General features: G+C 45.3%; 1 protein-coding gene across 1 annotated transcript in view; it reads right to left on the reverse strand.

The window, feature by feature from the left end:
• The window catches only part of PSAP (prosaposin), a 33,390-nt gene extending 22,923 nt beyond the window's left edge, over positions 1–10,467 (reverse strand). Inside the window, exon 1 of the mRNA XM_019953710.2 lies at positions 10,324–10,467. Within this exon, the coding sequence (XP_019809269.2) occupies positions 10,324–10,363 (40 nt within the window). The 5' untranslated portion in view covers positions 10,364–10,467. The remainder of the gene's footprint in view (positions 1–10,323) is intronic.
• Positions 10,468–15,860: the final 5,393 nt, after the last annotated feature.

The raw sequence follows: 15,860 nt of genomic DNA on the forward strand, positions 1-15,860 counted from the left end.
TAAATATTTCCGGTAACATAAGCTAAATACTGTTCAAATGAGATTATAAAAAAAAGAGGGGGGGGAGGGTGTTACAGAAAATGCAAGCAGCATCCCTGTTATCAATAATCAGAACACTCAGCACACATTCCACAGGGCAGTGGATCTGATGCCTGGGTAATGCACTGCCATGGCAACAAGCAGGTTGCTAGGAAACCAAGAGAGATGAACCCCAGGAGGGGCAGCATCTACCTCGGGTCTCCCGCATTCAGACATTTCTCAGGAGAATTTGTGCACTTAGATTCCCTAAGAGCAAGGAGATAATACAATGCAGTCAACACTGACTACTCGGTGAAACAGCTGGTGTCACAAATACCTTCGACGGCAAAGAACATTTGTCTCTTCTTTACAGGATCTTGCTTTTGGAGAACATTCCACAGAGCTGAATAAAAACACTGCCCATTTAATCATTCAGAATGGCATTAGCTAAGAGGCAGCCTGCCTTGATCTGGAGGAAGTAAGGTCCAAATATTCCTCTTATCACAAAAGAAATCTGTGGCAATAAAGCCTTCAAGCTCCCTAGGCTGACATCCCATTACCTCTGGCCCAGATAAGCTATTATTTCTTTTTTTTTTTTTTCCTCTACATAGTTTATTTTTTATTATTACTTATTTTTTTTTTACTTTACAATATTGTATTGGTTTTGCCGTACATCAACTGTTTCTTAAGACAAAGGTTCTTTCTTCCGTTTCTCCTCTCCCGCTGCCACCATGTTTCTAAATTTTCCTCATAAGCCCGATCATTCTAGGAAGAAATTAATCCACGTGAAGAAAGCTCAGGCACACGGCCCTGTGTGGTCACACACACTGAGGGGCAAAGTGATCTTAAGACTGTAAGAGAACGATTCAACTTGGCATAATTAATTTGGGGGAAAGAAATTCCTATCTCCTTCATTCAAGAGCATCCAGTCCTAACACAACACTGTCAATCAACGATACTCCAATAAAGACACTGAAAAAAAGAAAAAAGAAAAAAAAACGAGCACACTCTAGTCCAATATAAACTATCAGCAAAAGCTCTGCCAACATGCCAACCTATTAGGTTAATGATCAGAGATGGACTTAAATCACCTTAGGTAAGATTATGCCACAGGGCCAGACAGGACTGCCTAACATCCACGTGGATGGGTATAGGCAGAAGTCAAAAATGCACGTCTGCGTGGCCCAAGGTACAGCCCAGGAGTCAATTCAGCCAGCAGCCAGTCCAGGCTCTACCCCATCCCTGCTAATCAGCCAGGTGGTCTCAGCACCCCTGAAGAAGAAAATATTCTTTAAAAAAAAAAAAAAGATTTTCATGCAAACTCCACTAATAAGGAGTGTTCTGGGCTTACCCCACACTGATTATTTATTAACTAAAAAGTTCCAGGGACTTCCCTGGTGGTCCAGTGGCTAAGACTCCATGCTACCAAATGCAGGGGGCCTGGGTCTGATCCCTGGTCAGGAAACTAGATTCCACCCGCTGCAACTGAGAGTTCGCTTGCCTCCACTAAAGACCCTGCGGGCTGCAACTAGGACCTGGCGCAGCCAAATAAATTAAATTAAATGTAAAATAAAACAGAAGTTTCAGGCACGTGTGTGTCTACAACAAGTTTCACTTAACACTTAAAAAGAATACCACCTTCACTGAAAATGCCGAAATCTAAAATTCAGACCACAGCATGGATGAGGGCAGGATACTACAATGCCCCCAGCATTCTGATTTAGTTGTTCTCACCCGTGAGGGCTCTTGTGAGGATAAAATCGATTTTAAGCAAAAAGCTCCTAGAAGAGAGCAGGACACACGGTGAACTCTCGGGAAGGGTCACCTACTCTGACACCTGCAGTTCCTGCAAATCAGCTACACCAGTGGTTCACACTCCAAGTATGGTCTATGGACCCTGAGGGTCTTCTTAAAGATTCTTTCAGAGGGTCCGTGAGGTCAAAATTCTCATAATAAGAGTAATATGAAGATGCTAGTTGCTTTTTTCACTCATTCACCCACACAGGAGCAGAGGAATTTTTCCGGAAATATGTGACATGTGACAGTGCAAAGAATGAATGCAGAAGCAACTGAAAGTCCAGCCAGATGTTAAAAAGACTGCAAAACTGGAAAAGAAACTGTTCCTTTCCCTAAGTATGTTTATGTTTAGGAAAAGAGCTATTTTTCATTAAAATCACAGTATTTTAACATGCAATGGACTTATTTTCTTAAGCATTATTTTTAAAATTTTGTCGATTTATAAGATGGTAAATATCAACAGATATAATCCACATGAAGAAAAGTTCTTTGGGGGTCTCTCAATGTCTCCTGAATACACAAGAATCCTGAGACCAAAAAGTTGGAGAACCACTGCATTAAAACATGTATGAACAATCAAGTTCTGGAACCAAAAGGAGGGGAAATAACTTCCAGAAATTATCAGGGCCACCAGGGGTATCTAAGTCATGTTAGGCTCTGGTGTCCCTACTCCCTACACAAAACCCTCTCCAGCAGGCTTGGGGGACAAGGGACGGGCAGTTTCTAGTCTGGACACAAGCTGGTATTAAAAGCCAACAGTTCACCTCAATCCAAAGCCACTCTTGGTTTGGCAGCTCCTAAACACGACGTCTCAAAATTAGTTTCAGTTAATAAAAGAAAATGCCTTCTTTAATCGTGGCAAAGACTTGGTGCTACCAGCACTCAGGTTTACTGAGCTGACGTCTACTTTCTATGCCTCACACCGCAGTCCAGCAGTGCTGAGCACCTATTAGGTGCTCAACACTGTTATGCATGCTGCAGACCCAGTAAGTGACCGTGACAACAAATAAAAACACCTCACGTGACGCCAGGCAGAGCTGAGTGTTATGAAGAAACATGAAGCCAAGGAAAAGGAAGACGGGGGCGGGATGGCACAGCCATTTCAGACAGAGCAGTGGACGACAGCTAAGCAGAGAGGAACCACACGATTATCTAAAAAGGGAGATGTCCCAGACTGGTAGAACACAAACGCAAAATTCTGAGCAACAGTAGCTCAGCAGCCCTGACCGGACAGGAGAGGGAGAAGAAGCCTTCAAAGTATGCGAGGACCAGAAGACGTGACCATGCAGAATAAACTGCAGGTTTTCCTCCTACATGGCCCTCCGGTGTCAGCGCCTGCACAGGTAGGACAGCAGCCCAGCATGGCTGTCAAGGGAGTTTTGTTTTGGCTTTTATCTTTTACTTTTTTTTTTACTGTAATAAGTGACATCACTATGACTGGCCAAAAGAACTTTCTATAACATCTCCTGTCATGTAAAGAATTACCTTTCAAAAGCAGTATCTATCCAAAATATGAATTATGGATAATTCAATTTTAAAATTTAGAAGTGTCATTAGAATCCATCTCACTTTTTCTGGGACACAGATGTCCATCAACAGGTTTAACTAAATAGAAACACCTATACAATAAAATACGCTGCAGCTACTTTTTTAAACAGCTGGGAGACAGAAAGTGATTAAGAAGACAGGATAACTGAAGTGCAATGTGGTACTCTGGATCCACTCTTGGAACAAAAACACGAGCTTAGTGGGAAAACTCGTAAAATCCAAATAAAGTGTGCAGTCTGCATGCGTGCTCAACTGTCTCCGACTCTGCGGCCGCATGGACCATAGCCCACCAGGCTCCTCTGTCCATGAGATTTTCCAGACAAGAAGACTGGAGGGGGCTGCCATTTCCTCCCCTGGGAGCTCTTCCTGACCCAGGGATTGAAACCGAGACTCCGGCATTGGCAGGCAGATTCTGTACCACTGAGCCACCTGGGACACCCATGCAGTCCAGTTAACAGTTGAATTTCTCACTTCTAACAAGTGCACAGTGATCACACAAGATGGTGACAGCAGGGCACACAGGGTGAAGGGTGCACAGAAACTTACTGTCTGGCTTTGCAACTTTTCTGTAAATCTAAGATTATTCAAAAATTTGAAAAAAAATTTTAGAAAGGTTAAGTAGTATAGATTTGTAATTAGCATGAATAACCTCTAAAGATATAAATAGAGAAATGCAAATGAAAAACCCACCTCATTTTTTTTCTCTTACCATGGCAGAATTTCAAGTTTGACATCAAATGTTAATAATTAAAAACTACATATTCTGTGGGAACAGAAATTCCTAAAATCATTTTAGAAAGTAATTCAGCAATTTCTAATTAAGATGAAAATAGATACTGTCCAACTCTTTATGACCCCATAGACTCTAGCCTGCCAGGCGCCTCTGTCCATGAAATTCTCCGGGCAAGAATACTGGAGTGGATTGCCATTCCCTTCTCCAGGGGATCTTCCTGACCCAGGCATGGAGTCCCGTTCTCCTGCACTGCAGGCAGATTCTTTACCATCTGGAGCCACCAGGGAAGCCCAGATATACTCTACAACTCAGCAATTCTGTTTCTAGGTATATCCTGTAGGGAAGTGTCTATTCATGTGCACAGCAGTTATTTACAGCAGAAAAATAAAACTGGAATAATCTGAATGTCTAGCAACAGAATGGATAATAAGTATCATATAAATGAAATACTGTACTGTAGTGAAAATGAATTAAACAGACCTAAATTTTCAAAATGAACCTCATTAGCAAAAAAAAAAAAAAAAAGAAACCCAAGAATACATATTATTTATAAAATGTTTAAAATATCCTGAACAATACTACTCATACCTGCTGAAGATCACACTTATATGCATGAAAGTATAAAGATAGACCTGCAGGGGGATGATAAACACCAAGCCCAGGAAGGCAGTTATCTATGGAAGGAGGTGGGTTTTTCTGTATCTTAACTGCTGCTGCTAAGTCACTTCAGTCGTGTCCGACTCTGTGCGACCCCATAGACGGCAGCCCACCAGGCTCCCCCGTCCCTGGGATTCTCCAAGCAAGAACACTGGAGTGGGTTGCCATTTCCTTCTCCAGTGCATGAAAGTGAAAAGTGAAAGTGAAGTCGCTCAGTCGTGTCCGATCTAGCAACCCCATGGACTGCAGCCTACCAGGCTCCTCCATCCATGGGATTTTCCAGGCAAGAGTACTGGAGTGGGGTGCCATCGCCTTCTCCGTATCCTAACTAGGGGATTAGAACTGTGGTGCTGGAGAAGACTCTTGAGAGTCCCTTGGACTGCAAGGAGATCCTAAAGGAAACCAGTCAATCCTAAAGGAAATTAACCTTGAATGTTCATTGCAAGGACTGAATGCTGAAGCTCCAGTACTTGGGCCACCTGATGCAAAAAGCTGACTCACTGGAAAAGATCCTGACGCCAGGGAAGACTGAAGGCAGGAGGAGAAAGGGATGACAGAGGATGAGATGGTTGGACGACGTCACTGACTCAATGGACATGAGTTTGAGCAAACTGAGAGATGGTGAAGGACAGGAGTGCAGTGAAGGACAGGAGTGCAGAAGTCCGTGGGTCACAAACAGTCGGACACAACTTAGTGACTCAACAACAACAAATACACATGGGTCTTCATTATAATCACTCTTCTACTTTTCTGGATGTCCAGGATGCTCCATGATTGGGGGGAAAAAAAAAAGAGCAAGGAGCAAACAGTGTAATATGTGTTTGTGTTAAAAAGAAAAACAGAAGGGGAATTATACACCCAGTCACCTGTAGGTGACCAGGGAGGTTCCTAAAGAAGCTGGTACCAGGCTGCCTCTGGGAAGGGCACGAGGGTCGGGGTAGGGGTGGGGGAAGGTGGAAGGAGGGAGACAGACTTTTTCCTCTCTGCCCTATTACCATAATGTAACTTGTTTGTGATGTGCAGTTTTTACCCAGTTAGTTCACCTCCACTGATGGATAGGGAACCAGACTTGGGGGTGAGAGGTCGCAGAAGGGGTGTGGAACAGGCTCTGGGACCATGGTTAGTGACGATGGGCCTAGAATCTGAGCAGTCAGGTTACCGGGAGCCAACGTGATCTGCTGGGCTGCTCTGTTAAAGACTGATGTATAAACTGAGAGTCTGGCTGCCCAGCCAAACTCCTACCCACCTCCCTCCTAATGGCTGACTACCTACGCTGGTTTGTTTTCTGACCCAGTAATTATGACCAACACACACATTTACAAGTCAATGTAATTTTGTTTGTTGTTAAATTTACATCTTTTGAAATGAAAGAAAGCACGAGACATCACAAAATCAAGGGTTGAGAGGGTTTGCTGTGCCGGCAGAACAAGGACATTACCAAACACACACTGCTTCTATATATGGTGTGACAACAAAGCTTACCTGTGCCCTGTCATTCAGTAAGCTATGAAAGCACCACTACAGCCCAGTTACATAGGAATGACTATCAATCCTACTTTACAGATGAGGAAGCAGTTTAAGAAAACTGCCCAGGGTCATACAGTCAGTGGCGTGATTAGTTAAAACTTCAATTCCACAGTATCATCTCACTCCTATATTAAAGAATTACAAATTCCACAAGAAAACATGAAATTTGGACAGATTATTCTTCAACGTACAGGCCATTACCCAAGGTCACAATTCAGGGGTTATTTTCTGGAACTTCAAGAAACAGAAGTAAAGGAATGAGTGCTTTTGCCAACAGTCAAATTCTTCATGCCAATCACTACAGTATTTACTATCAGTTTTTAAATGATTAAAAAATAATAATAACAACAAGGCAAGAAAAATCCAGACCCTCCATCCAGGAGGAAGACCAAATCATGGGTGTCAGGACCACGGCTCAGAATGCCCATGCTGGAAGACCGCGTCCAGAAGCCGCAGCGCTCACCAGCCCAACGAGGCAAGGTCTTGGTCTTGAGAACGTCCCATGCCTTATTAGGTGCTTTCCCCAGCCAGCAGTTCCCTGTTCACCCTTCCTCTTCCCAATCCAGTCAAGCCACAGCCTGCCATTCCACGGTTTCACATCTCAAGAAAATGCAGGAGCAAGTTCCCCTTCCTCATCTAGAAAAACTCAGACCACCTGATCCAATACACTTCAGCTATTGTAGGTGGCACTGGATACACCTTGTCAAATGCAATTAAACAGCACTTAATAAATCCTTGATTGGCTAATACAAATAACCCCTTCACGATTATATTCATATTACTATGAATGTTGATTTTGACTAAAAACTGATAAACAGGGAAACTGTCCAAATTCCTGACAGGTGAAAACTGGAATTGGCTTCCCTGGTGGCTCAGACTGGTAAAGAATCTGCCTACAAAGCAGGAGACCCAGGTTCAATCCCTGGGCCAGGAAGATCCCTTGGAGAAGAGAATAGCTACCCAATCCAGTATTCTTGCCTGGAGAATCCCATAGGCAGAAGAAACCCGCAGCGAGGTCCCAAAGAGTTGGACACAACTGAGCGACTAACACTTTCACTTTCTGACAGGTGAGAACTGAAACTGGTGATATTCAGCAGGCATGCCATAATCATGTCTTGCATCTTATAAATGGGTTCCCAGGTGGTTCAGTGGTAATCTGCCTACTAAAATGCAGGAGATTCGAGTTCAATCCCTGCGTCGGGAAGATCCCCTGGAGGAGGAAATGGCAGCCCACTCCAGTACTCTTGCCTGGAAACTCCCATGGACGGAGGAGCCTGGAAGGCTGCAGTCCATGGGGTCGCTAAGAGTTGGACATGACTGAGCGACTTCACTTTCACTTTTCATTTTCATGCATTGGAGAAGGAAATGGCAACCCACTCCAGTGTTCTTGCCTGGAGAATCCCAGGGACGGGGGAGCCTGGTGGGCTGCCGTCTATGGGGTCGCACAGAGTCGGACATGACTGAAGTGACTTAGCAGCAGCAGCATCCCTAGAGAGCTACCTGCCTCAGCTGGGCAAACTGTTCAGCTGGCTAGCCTCTACACAAGTGCCAGTAATAGGCAGCTAAGCTTTAGGGAATATGTACCACCTCCCAGACACCAAGCCACAGGTCTTATACTTTTCACCTCATTAACACTGGGCCTGCCTTTCTCCACTAGAAGAATCACCCAATAGTATATCCTCACTATATGATCCCATGTATAAAAAGCTCAAAAACAGCAGTTGGGTTTTTACATCGACAGTGCTAGAAGCTAACCAAGTGGTCTCCTTTGGGACAAGTTAGAGAGAGACGGGGAGGCACAGGGGCTTCTGGAGAGGGCTTGTTCACAGCAGTAATAACTCAATTTGTACACTTAAAATGTGCGTGTTTTCTGTGTGTAAATTACAGCCCAATAAATTTGTAAAGAATTAAGCAGTTCATGTCGATGGAAGGACAGACAAAGAGCAAGCACTGTCAGGAGTCCTGGGTTCTGATTCTGACTTCCCCAGTAAATGGCCTACGGTTTGGGGGAGTCATTTCTGAGGGTCTCGGTATCTTCATTCCTGAGCAGTCAGAGCCATTTCTTTTCCAGGTGGGGAAAAAGGACAAGCAACAGGATGATTGGAAAAGTAACTCAAAAGCAAACGTCTCTACCACCAGGACATCACTGAAACACAAGGCAGAAAGCCTCTGCAGATCCAGAATGACACGCTCTCAGGAAGCAAATGATGGCTGCCATCACCAGGCACCTCCATTAACAAGCTCAACATCAACCCTAAACATTTTTTATCTTTTCAAAAACCAACACTGAGGCCAGAACTGTCAAAGCAAGCAGGCATTCACACATTGTGTTCAGAGTATGAATCAGTGAAGTTGCTCAGTCGTGTCCGACTCTTTGTGACCGCATGGACTATAGCCTACCAGGCTCCTCCATCCATGGAATTTTCCAGGCAAGACTACTGGAGTGGGTTGCCATTTCCTTCTCCAGTTCAGAGCATGACCTTGCCGAAATCCTGAAGGCTGGGCAGCAAGGTTAGAGCACATTATTACACACTCCTATCTCCCAAGTGCTCTGGGAAGAAGGTGTCTAGGTTAACTGTCTGGTTAGCCACACTCCCATGTCTATTGTACCAGAGGAGGACATTTCCTCTTTGTGTGGTGTGATTCAGAACCCCTCAGGGTCTTGTGAGGAGTGACTCACTGCCAGTAAGAAAAACTGGATACTGAAAAACAAAATAATTGTACTCAATCAGGATAGATAAATTAGGGACTACAGACCATGGAATAACAAGAAGTATCAACCCCAGCAAGAAAAAGTTTCTTCAGTGATTATAAACCAAAAATCTTTATATAAACTGATCGCCTTTCATAATCCACAAGTAATACAAGGTTAGGAGCTTGGTTTAAGGTTAAGACACATTCCTGGCAGTTGCTGAAAGCTAACATGAGGAAAAACACCTTAAATCTATCTCACCTACAAATAACTTATTTCTTTGATTTTTCCATCAACTGTCATCCGTTCTGTTATGGTTTAATTTAAATTTGGATTGCTGCATGAGTTAAAATGGAAGCCAGCCCTTAAATTACAGTTCACCAGAAACAGACTGAGAATGGCTGTAAAGACCCGATTTATTTCCCTCATTGGGCTATTATCTGAAAGCACCTCTCTGTATTTAAACTCTGGCTCTATTTATCTCACTCCGTGCCCTTTGCCATGATGATTTAAATGAGGTTAAGATGTGAAGATAAAGGCTGAGGGTGTGGGGAGGGCATAGGACCCTTTCTAATTCCAGGAAGGCAGTGCAGCTAGTCCTCAAGCCCGGCCCTGTAGAGATTTTAACAACCATTAGTACTACTTCAGGACAATTAGTGGGTGTAAGAATACTGCTGTGTAGCGCCAACTTCTCAGGTACCTACATTTTCACCAACATAAAGGCCACTGCGAAAGCCGGCCAATAGCCATGCAAGATGAAAGGAGAGCTCCATTGCAAACAACAAAACCCTCATATCATCTTCGAGATATAAGGTGAAGAGTAAACATGGATACAAAGATAAGCATCAACTCAGAAGATACAGAATACTTCTGTGCTTCCTGCAACTTTAATATTTTTAAAAACTGGGGCAAGAGAGGCCAAGGGCCGAAGTCTGTCCAGAAGTTGAGGCTCCAGTCCATCTCGATCACGTGCGTCCAGCAGAAGCAGAACACAGCTGCTGGAAGGGGTCATCCTACTAGCCCACCCCGAGAGAAGGACAGAGTTTAAGGGAAGGCCCCGGTGAGCCCCGGCCACGCCCACTTAAGCCCTGAGGGAGACGCTACTTCCTCTGCCCCACCCGCCGGACCCCAGACCCTTAGCAACCAGGTTTCCAACGGCCTCCCGCAGCCCTTCCGCCGCCCAGCAGCTACCAGGCGCTGCGCACGCGCCTGCGCAGTGCGCGCCCCCCGCCAATCCCTACGGAGAGCGGAGGAGTGAGGCCCAGTACAGCGGGCTCCAGGACGAGCGGGCCGCGTTCTGCGGGGGACCCCTACCCCAGGCTGGGCGGGGGGAGGTGTTCTCAGGGCTTACCCCCGCCTAGGAGGCTGGCCAGGACGAAGAACGAGTACATGGCGCCACCGGAGTCCGCAGTCTGCAATGCAGAGCGTCAGCTGATTCTCGGCGAATATAAACCTGCTCCGCCCCAGAGCCGCCCACTGCGCAAGCGCAAAATCAATCCCCGCCGGGCGGGTCCGAATTCCCCGCCCCGCCCCCCGCCGCAGCCTGACTCAGCGCCACACAGGGCGCCTGCGCGGAGGGGAGGCGAGGCGGGGCGGGGCGGAAAGAGGGAGGGGTCATCAGAAAAGAATACATAATTGAAGACGTGACGGATTATTTATATAAAATATCTTTCAAGCCTCACCTGTTTTCTCTGACGTGCCATTTTCTGTTATTAGGGCCATTTTTCAGCCGAGAATTGAAAAGGTTATCTATTTTTTCTAAGCTTTCACAGTCAGAACTCAAACTCACCACCTGACCCAAAGCTAAATTGACATTCATGGTATTTAAGTGGCTGGGCTAGCGCGTAGCTTCATTCTGGTCCCTGATTTTCCCTCTTCACATTTCACATCCACCATCCCTTCTCCCTATGACTCACAGACCGGTTTTTCCAATATTAGATATGTAGGGTTTCACGGCAGGTCTCAGATGTGCCACTTTGGCATGTGAGTCTTTCGCCCATCCAACGTGTTAGTTTAAGAAATGCCATACAGTGGTTTTCTATTTCATTTTTCCCCTCTTAGGTCTTAAACTATCTTTGACTAGCGACTGTCATCATGTCAACAAAGTAAAACATGGTTGGCTGATTGAGAATTGATATTGGGTGGAAGATCCCCTGGAGGAGGACATGACAACTGACTCCAGTATTCTGGCCTGGAGAATTCCATGGACAGAGGAGCCTGGTGGGCTACAGTCCATGGGGTAGCAAAGAGTCGGACTGGACTGAAACGATTTAGCACACGCACATACAATGGGTAATAAGGGGCTTCCCAGGTGGCACAGTGGTAAAGAATCTGCCTGCCAATGCAGGAGATGCAAGAGATGCAGGTTCTATCCCTGGGTTGGGAAGATCCCCTGGAGTAGGAAATGGCAACCGACTCCAGTATTCTTGCCAGGAGAATTCCATGGACAGAGGAGCCTGGTGGGCTACAGTCCATGGGGTTGCAAAGAGTCAGACACGACTGAGCACGCACACACTTGTCTTTCGCATCAAAGGCAGTGGAGACCCTGTGGACTTAAGAGAAATTACTGCTTCTCCCTTAACTACCTAGAAGAATTTAAATTGGAAATTAAAAAAAATAAATTGGGAATTTTTTCCCAGAGAGTTATTACCAGGGACACATTTTATCTACATGACCTCCATCTATATGGCAGGGCAGATCCCTAATTACCTAAAAATCTGCTCTTATCCGCCTATGGGAGACCCTCCTGTCTTTGGAAGCCCCAGGTCCCTACTCTATTCCTTATCTCAAAATGGGGTATATATCTCATTTTACCTCTCTGTCTCTGACTTGCTCCTGTTTGTGGGATTCCTGAACATATGAAATTAAATTTTACTTTCTGTTAATCTGCCTCACATCATTTTAATTATCTGACCAATCAAAAAGAACCAAAGAAGGGAAGGGAAAATTTCCCCTTCCCAACAAACACACTCCATCCCAAGGCCCTACTAAGGTCTGTCCTGGAGGAGGAAAGGGACTGAGGAGCAAGATGGGGGAGGATAGGAAGTGCATGAGTCATTGGAGAAGGGAACAAGAAGTGAAGCGGGAATTGAGAATCAGGCTAAAAATCAGCCAGTGGCCTTGTTGGAGAAGGAAGCAGCCCCCGCCCCCCTGTCTGGTGCTCAACTGTCTCCTTACTCCAGAATGAGAAAGGCCCGGGCGGCCCACAAAGCCACTCGCCTTCTATCCATGATTGACCCTCTGGTTCTGAGCACAGAGATGATGATCCTCACCTCACCATCTCCCAAAGGACAAGTACCTAAAAGTTCAAAGGCAGGAAGGGAAGGAAATCTCAGCCTAATTTTAGGGCAGACCCTAAAAGGTCATTTAGTCTCATTCCATCATTGTACCGAATGAGACATTCAGACCTGGAATGGGAAGGGCATTTATCCAAGGTTACATTTGACCAGGGAGGGGCAGACCCAGGGTCCCATCCATCTGTGACAATCTTAGGAACAGGCCACAGACAGAGGTCTCGGCACCTTTGGCCTCACCTCCTCCACCTCACCTCCTCCACACCACGGCTCTTACTTCCCACTGTGGAGCAGGATGGGGAAGTGTGCCCTGCAGTGGGTGATGTGAAAGAGCTGAGTAAAGTTGGGACGAGATTCGGTCTAAACTGGATGCCTCATTGACTGGCCTCAGTGGCAAGATGGAGGCTGCACGGCTGCCCCCATCCACAGGCTTCCTAAGTCCAGGCACAGCATGGGGCACATCACCCAAACAGCCAGATAAGGGCAAGGGACGTGGGGTCCCAGGACACAGCCTGATCCCCAGCTTCTCATCAGTGAAGGAGGCAAAGCATCCCATGCAGAGGTTACAAGACCCCAAGCCAAGAGGAAACCTGGAGACCTTCAGGTCACAGGCTCTCACTTTGCTGGAGTTACTGCGCTCACAGAGTTACTTATTGACAGAGCCTGAACCAACCATGACTCTTTTTTAATACCCCACCTCCCTCATAACCACAGGGATATGTCAGCGTTTTTGTGATTAACTTTTCATGCCTTTTCTTTGCACACCTGGAACACAAGAGTAATATGTTCCTTAATCCACCCTCTTCCATGTAAGGATAGGATTTTAATAAAGAATATAAAAGCAGTAAGTGGGTTATGATCATTTTTTACCAAATCAGTAGATGCTTAAATCCTCTTAAAATACCTTCCTAACCATCTGTGCGTAGGCAACAAGAGCTATGAAGCTATTTGGACCCCTTGACCCTATAATACCATTCCTAGCTTTGTACCCCCCTCAAAGAAGTAATCCAGAGCTAAGAAGTATTTTATCCAAAGTGTTCACAGAAGGGCCCTTTGTAACAGTGGAAACTGGAAAGATTTCAAATGCTGAAAGATGATGGGCTAGCTAAGGAAATAGGCCTGGACGAAACAATGTTACTTGAAGCAGCTTTGAAGCGTGGGGCAGTAGCAGCAGCATGCCCTTCTCTCTCAGAAGTGGCAGGATTTTCAGGAGAGGAACAGAGAATCAGAGGTGGGAAGAGTCTTGACTTCGGGTTGTACCCTCCTTACATTATTTCACTCATTGCCATGTCCATGTTTTATTTTATACTTTAAAAAAAATTATGGGAAAAAATTTTAAAAGGTAAAAGAAAACCCCCTTCTTTTCCTCCCTACTATGAGCTCAAGTTTTCAGGAACTGTAAAGATATTTTTCCTCAGAAATGTGAGCCATGCTGGAGATCCTGGTGGGGTTCTTGACGGCTTTCCAGTTCTGGGTCCCAGTTCCTCATAAGGCCCCACTTCTGGGACCTGAGATCTGTGAGACTGCCAGCTATAAGATGAATAATTCCCCTTCTGGCCCTGGACAGCATCCATCTGTCACTGTTTCTACAATGGAAACAGCCCTTGGCCAAGACAGCTGAAAGAACAGAGGCATCCACTGGGAAGGCCCAGCTCAGCTGTCTGGCGCTAAAGCTGCACCCTGGCTCCCCCTCATCCTGGAAGCACCCCTAACTCTCCCCGGCCAATTCCTAGCCTCTGATGTCTTTTCCTCTCTTCCCACCAACCCCGGACTTCTGGGGAAATCAACTGTGTCAACTAGGCTCACAAATCCCTCTGTGCTATTAATACTTGGCACCTTTCTGGCTCTCCCATGTGGCCGAGTCTGCTACTGTCTCCTAATATCCTTCACCGCTTTTTCCCTTGATCTTGATAATTAGTAATCAAACTCCCTACTTCTGTCTGCACATATGGCCATGCAGAAAAAAGAGATTTCATAACCTCCCTTGCAGCCAAAGGACTTCATTCTGGCCAATGAAATAAAAGAACACGTGCCAATTTTGTGACTTTAAGGTCCGGTTCTTAAAAGGAAGAGAAACAGCCAGTGCAAATATTTGACAAATCTGAGCGACTAAAACTTTCACTTTCACTGCCAGGACACTGACCATTATGTTGGGGGAATGTCTTGGAAGATCCCAGCTGAGCCAAGGTGTTGTCCTGGAGGATCGGGTGGTCCCAGAGGATGAGTAAGCAGAGGAATGGGCATCAGGGAGTCAGCAGTTATTTACCAGCTGGTACAGAAGTCGGTGAGAGTTGGGCCATAAAAAAAGGCTGCGTGCCGAAGAATTGATGCTTTCGAATTGTGGTGCTGGGGAACTCTTGAGAGTCCCTTGCACAGCAAGGAGATCAAACCAGTCAAGCCTAAAGGAATCAACCCTGAATATTCATTGGAAGGACTGATGCTGAAGCTGAAGCTACAATATTTTGGCCACCTGATATGAAGAGCCAAATCATTGGAAAAGACCCTGATGCTGGGAAAGATTGATGGTAAAAGGAGAAGGGGGCAGCGATGAGATAGTTGAGATGGTTAGATGGCATCACCAACTTAGTGGACATGAATTTGAGCAAACTCTGGGAGATAGTGAAGGACAAGGAAGCCTGGCATGCTGCTGTCCGTGGTGTCACAGAGTCAGACAAGACTTAGCAACTGAACAACAAAACAGAAGTATTTGGGGCTTCCCTAGTACTCAGTGGTAAAGAATCCACCCACCAATGCAGGAGACAGATTTGATCCCTAGGTTGGGAGGATCCCCTGGAGAAGGAAATGGCAACCCACTCTGGTATTTTTGCCTGAGAAATCCTATGGACAGAGGAGCCTGGTGGGCTACAGTCCATGTGGTCACAAAAGAGTCTGACATGACTTAGTGACTAAACAACAACAGAAGTATTTCAGTAATTTTACTCCTAAACAATGCTGTTGATTTGCACCAGCTAAACATCAGCTGTGGCTGCAAATTCCTTTCTTATGTTGGATTGCAGACACAATGGCAGGAGCTCAAGCATCCATTCTGGGCCATGAAGTAGAAGCCTTGCTATGGATGACAAAGCAACAAGAACCTGGATCCCTGATAATTACATTTGCTTTATATTATCCACCTCCACTATTTACTATCCCCCACTATTTACCACCTCCACTAAAGTACTATACACCTTTACTACTTATGGAAACACATCCATACCTCATTTAAGGTTTCATTATCTCAAGTTTTTATTATCTTCCAGATCTTTTCAACAATGCTCAAGTCCCAACCGCATCTTTGTCTTCTTCATCCTCAATTCCTATTTTTACCTCTTTCCTTCCATCTCTGAAAAGGAAATGCCTTTTCTTCTTTTTGTGAGGCCAGACTGTAGCTGCTAAACCCTCCTGTGCGTTTGCTGATCAGCTCCTATGACTGATCCCTATGAGGACAGAATTGATACCCTGTCCATTCTTTTTTATATTTAATATATGTTTTCCTTTTTAAAAATTAGAGTATAGTTGATTTACAATATTACAAGTTTTAGGTGTGTTCATTCTCTTTGCTCCTCATACTTTCCCAGTTGTCAAATATTTTTAT

This window comes from Bos indicus, chromosome 28, assembly GCF_029378745.1.
Source record: "Bos indicus isolate NIAB-ARS_2022 breed Sahiwal x Tharparkar chromosome 28, NIAB-ARS_B.indTharparkar_mat_pri_1.0, whole genome shotgun sequence".
Lineage (NCBI taxonomy): Eukaryota > Metazoa > Chordata > Mammalia > Artiodactyla > Bovidae > Bos > Bos indicus.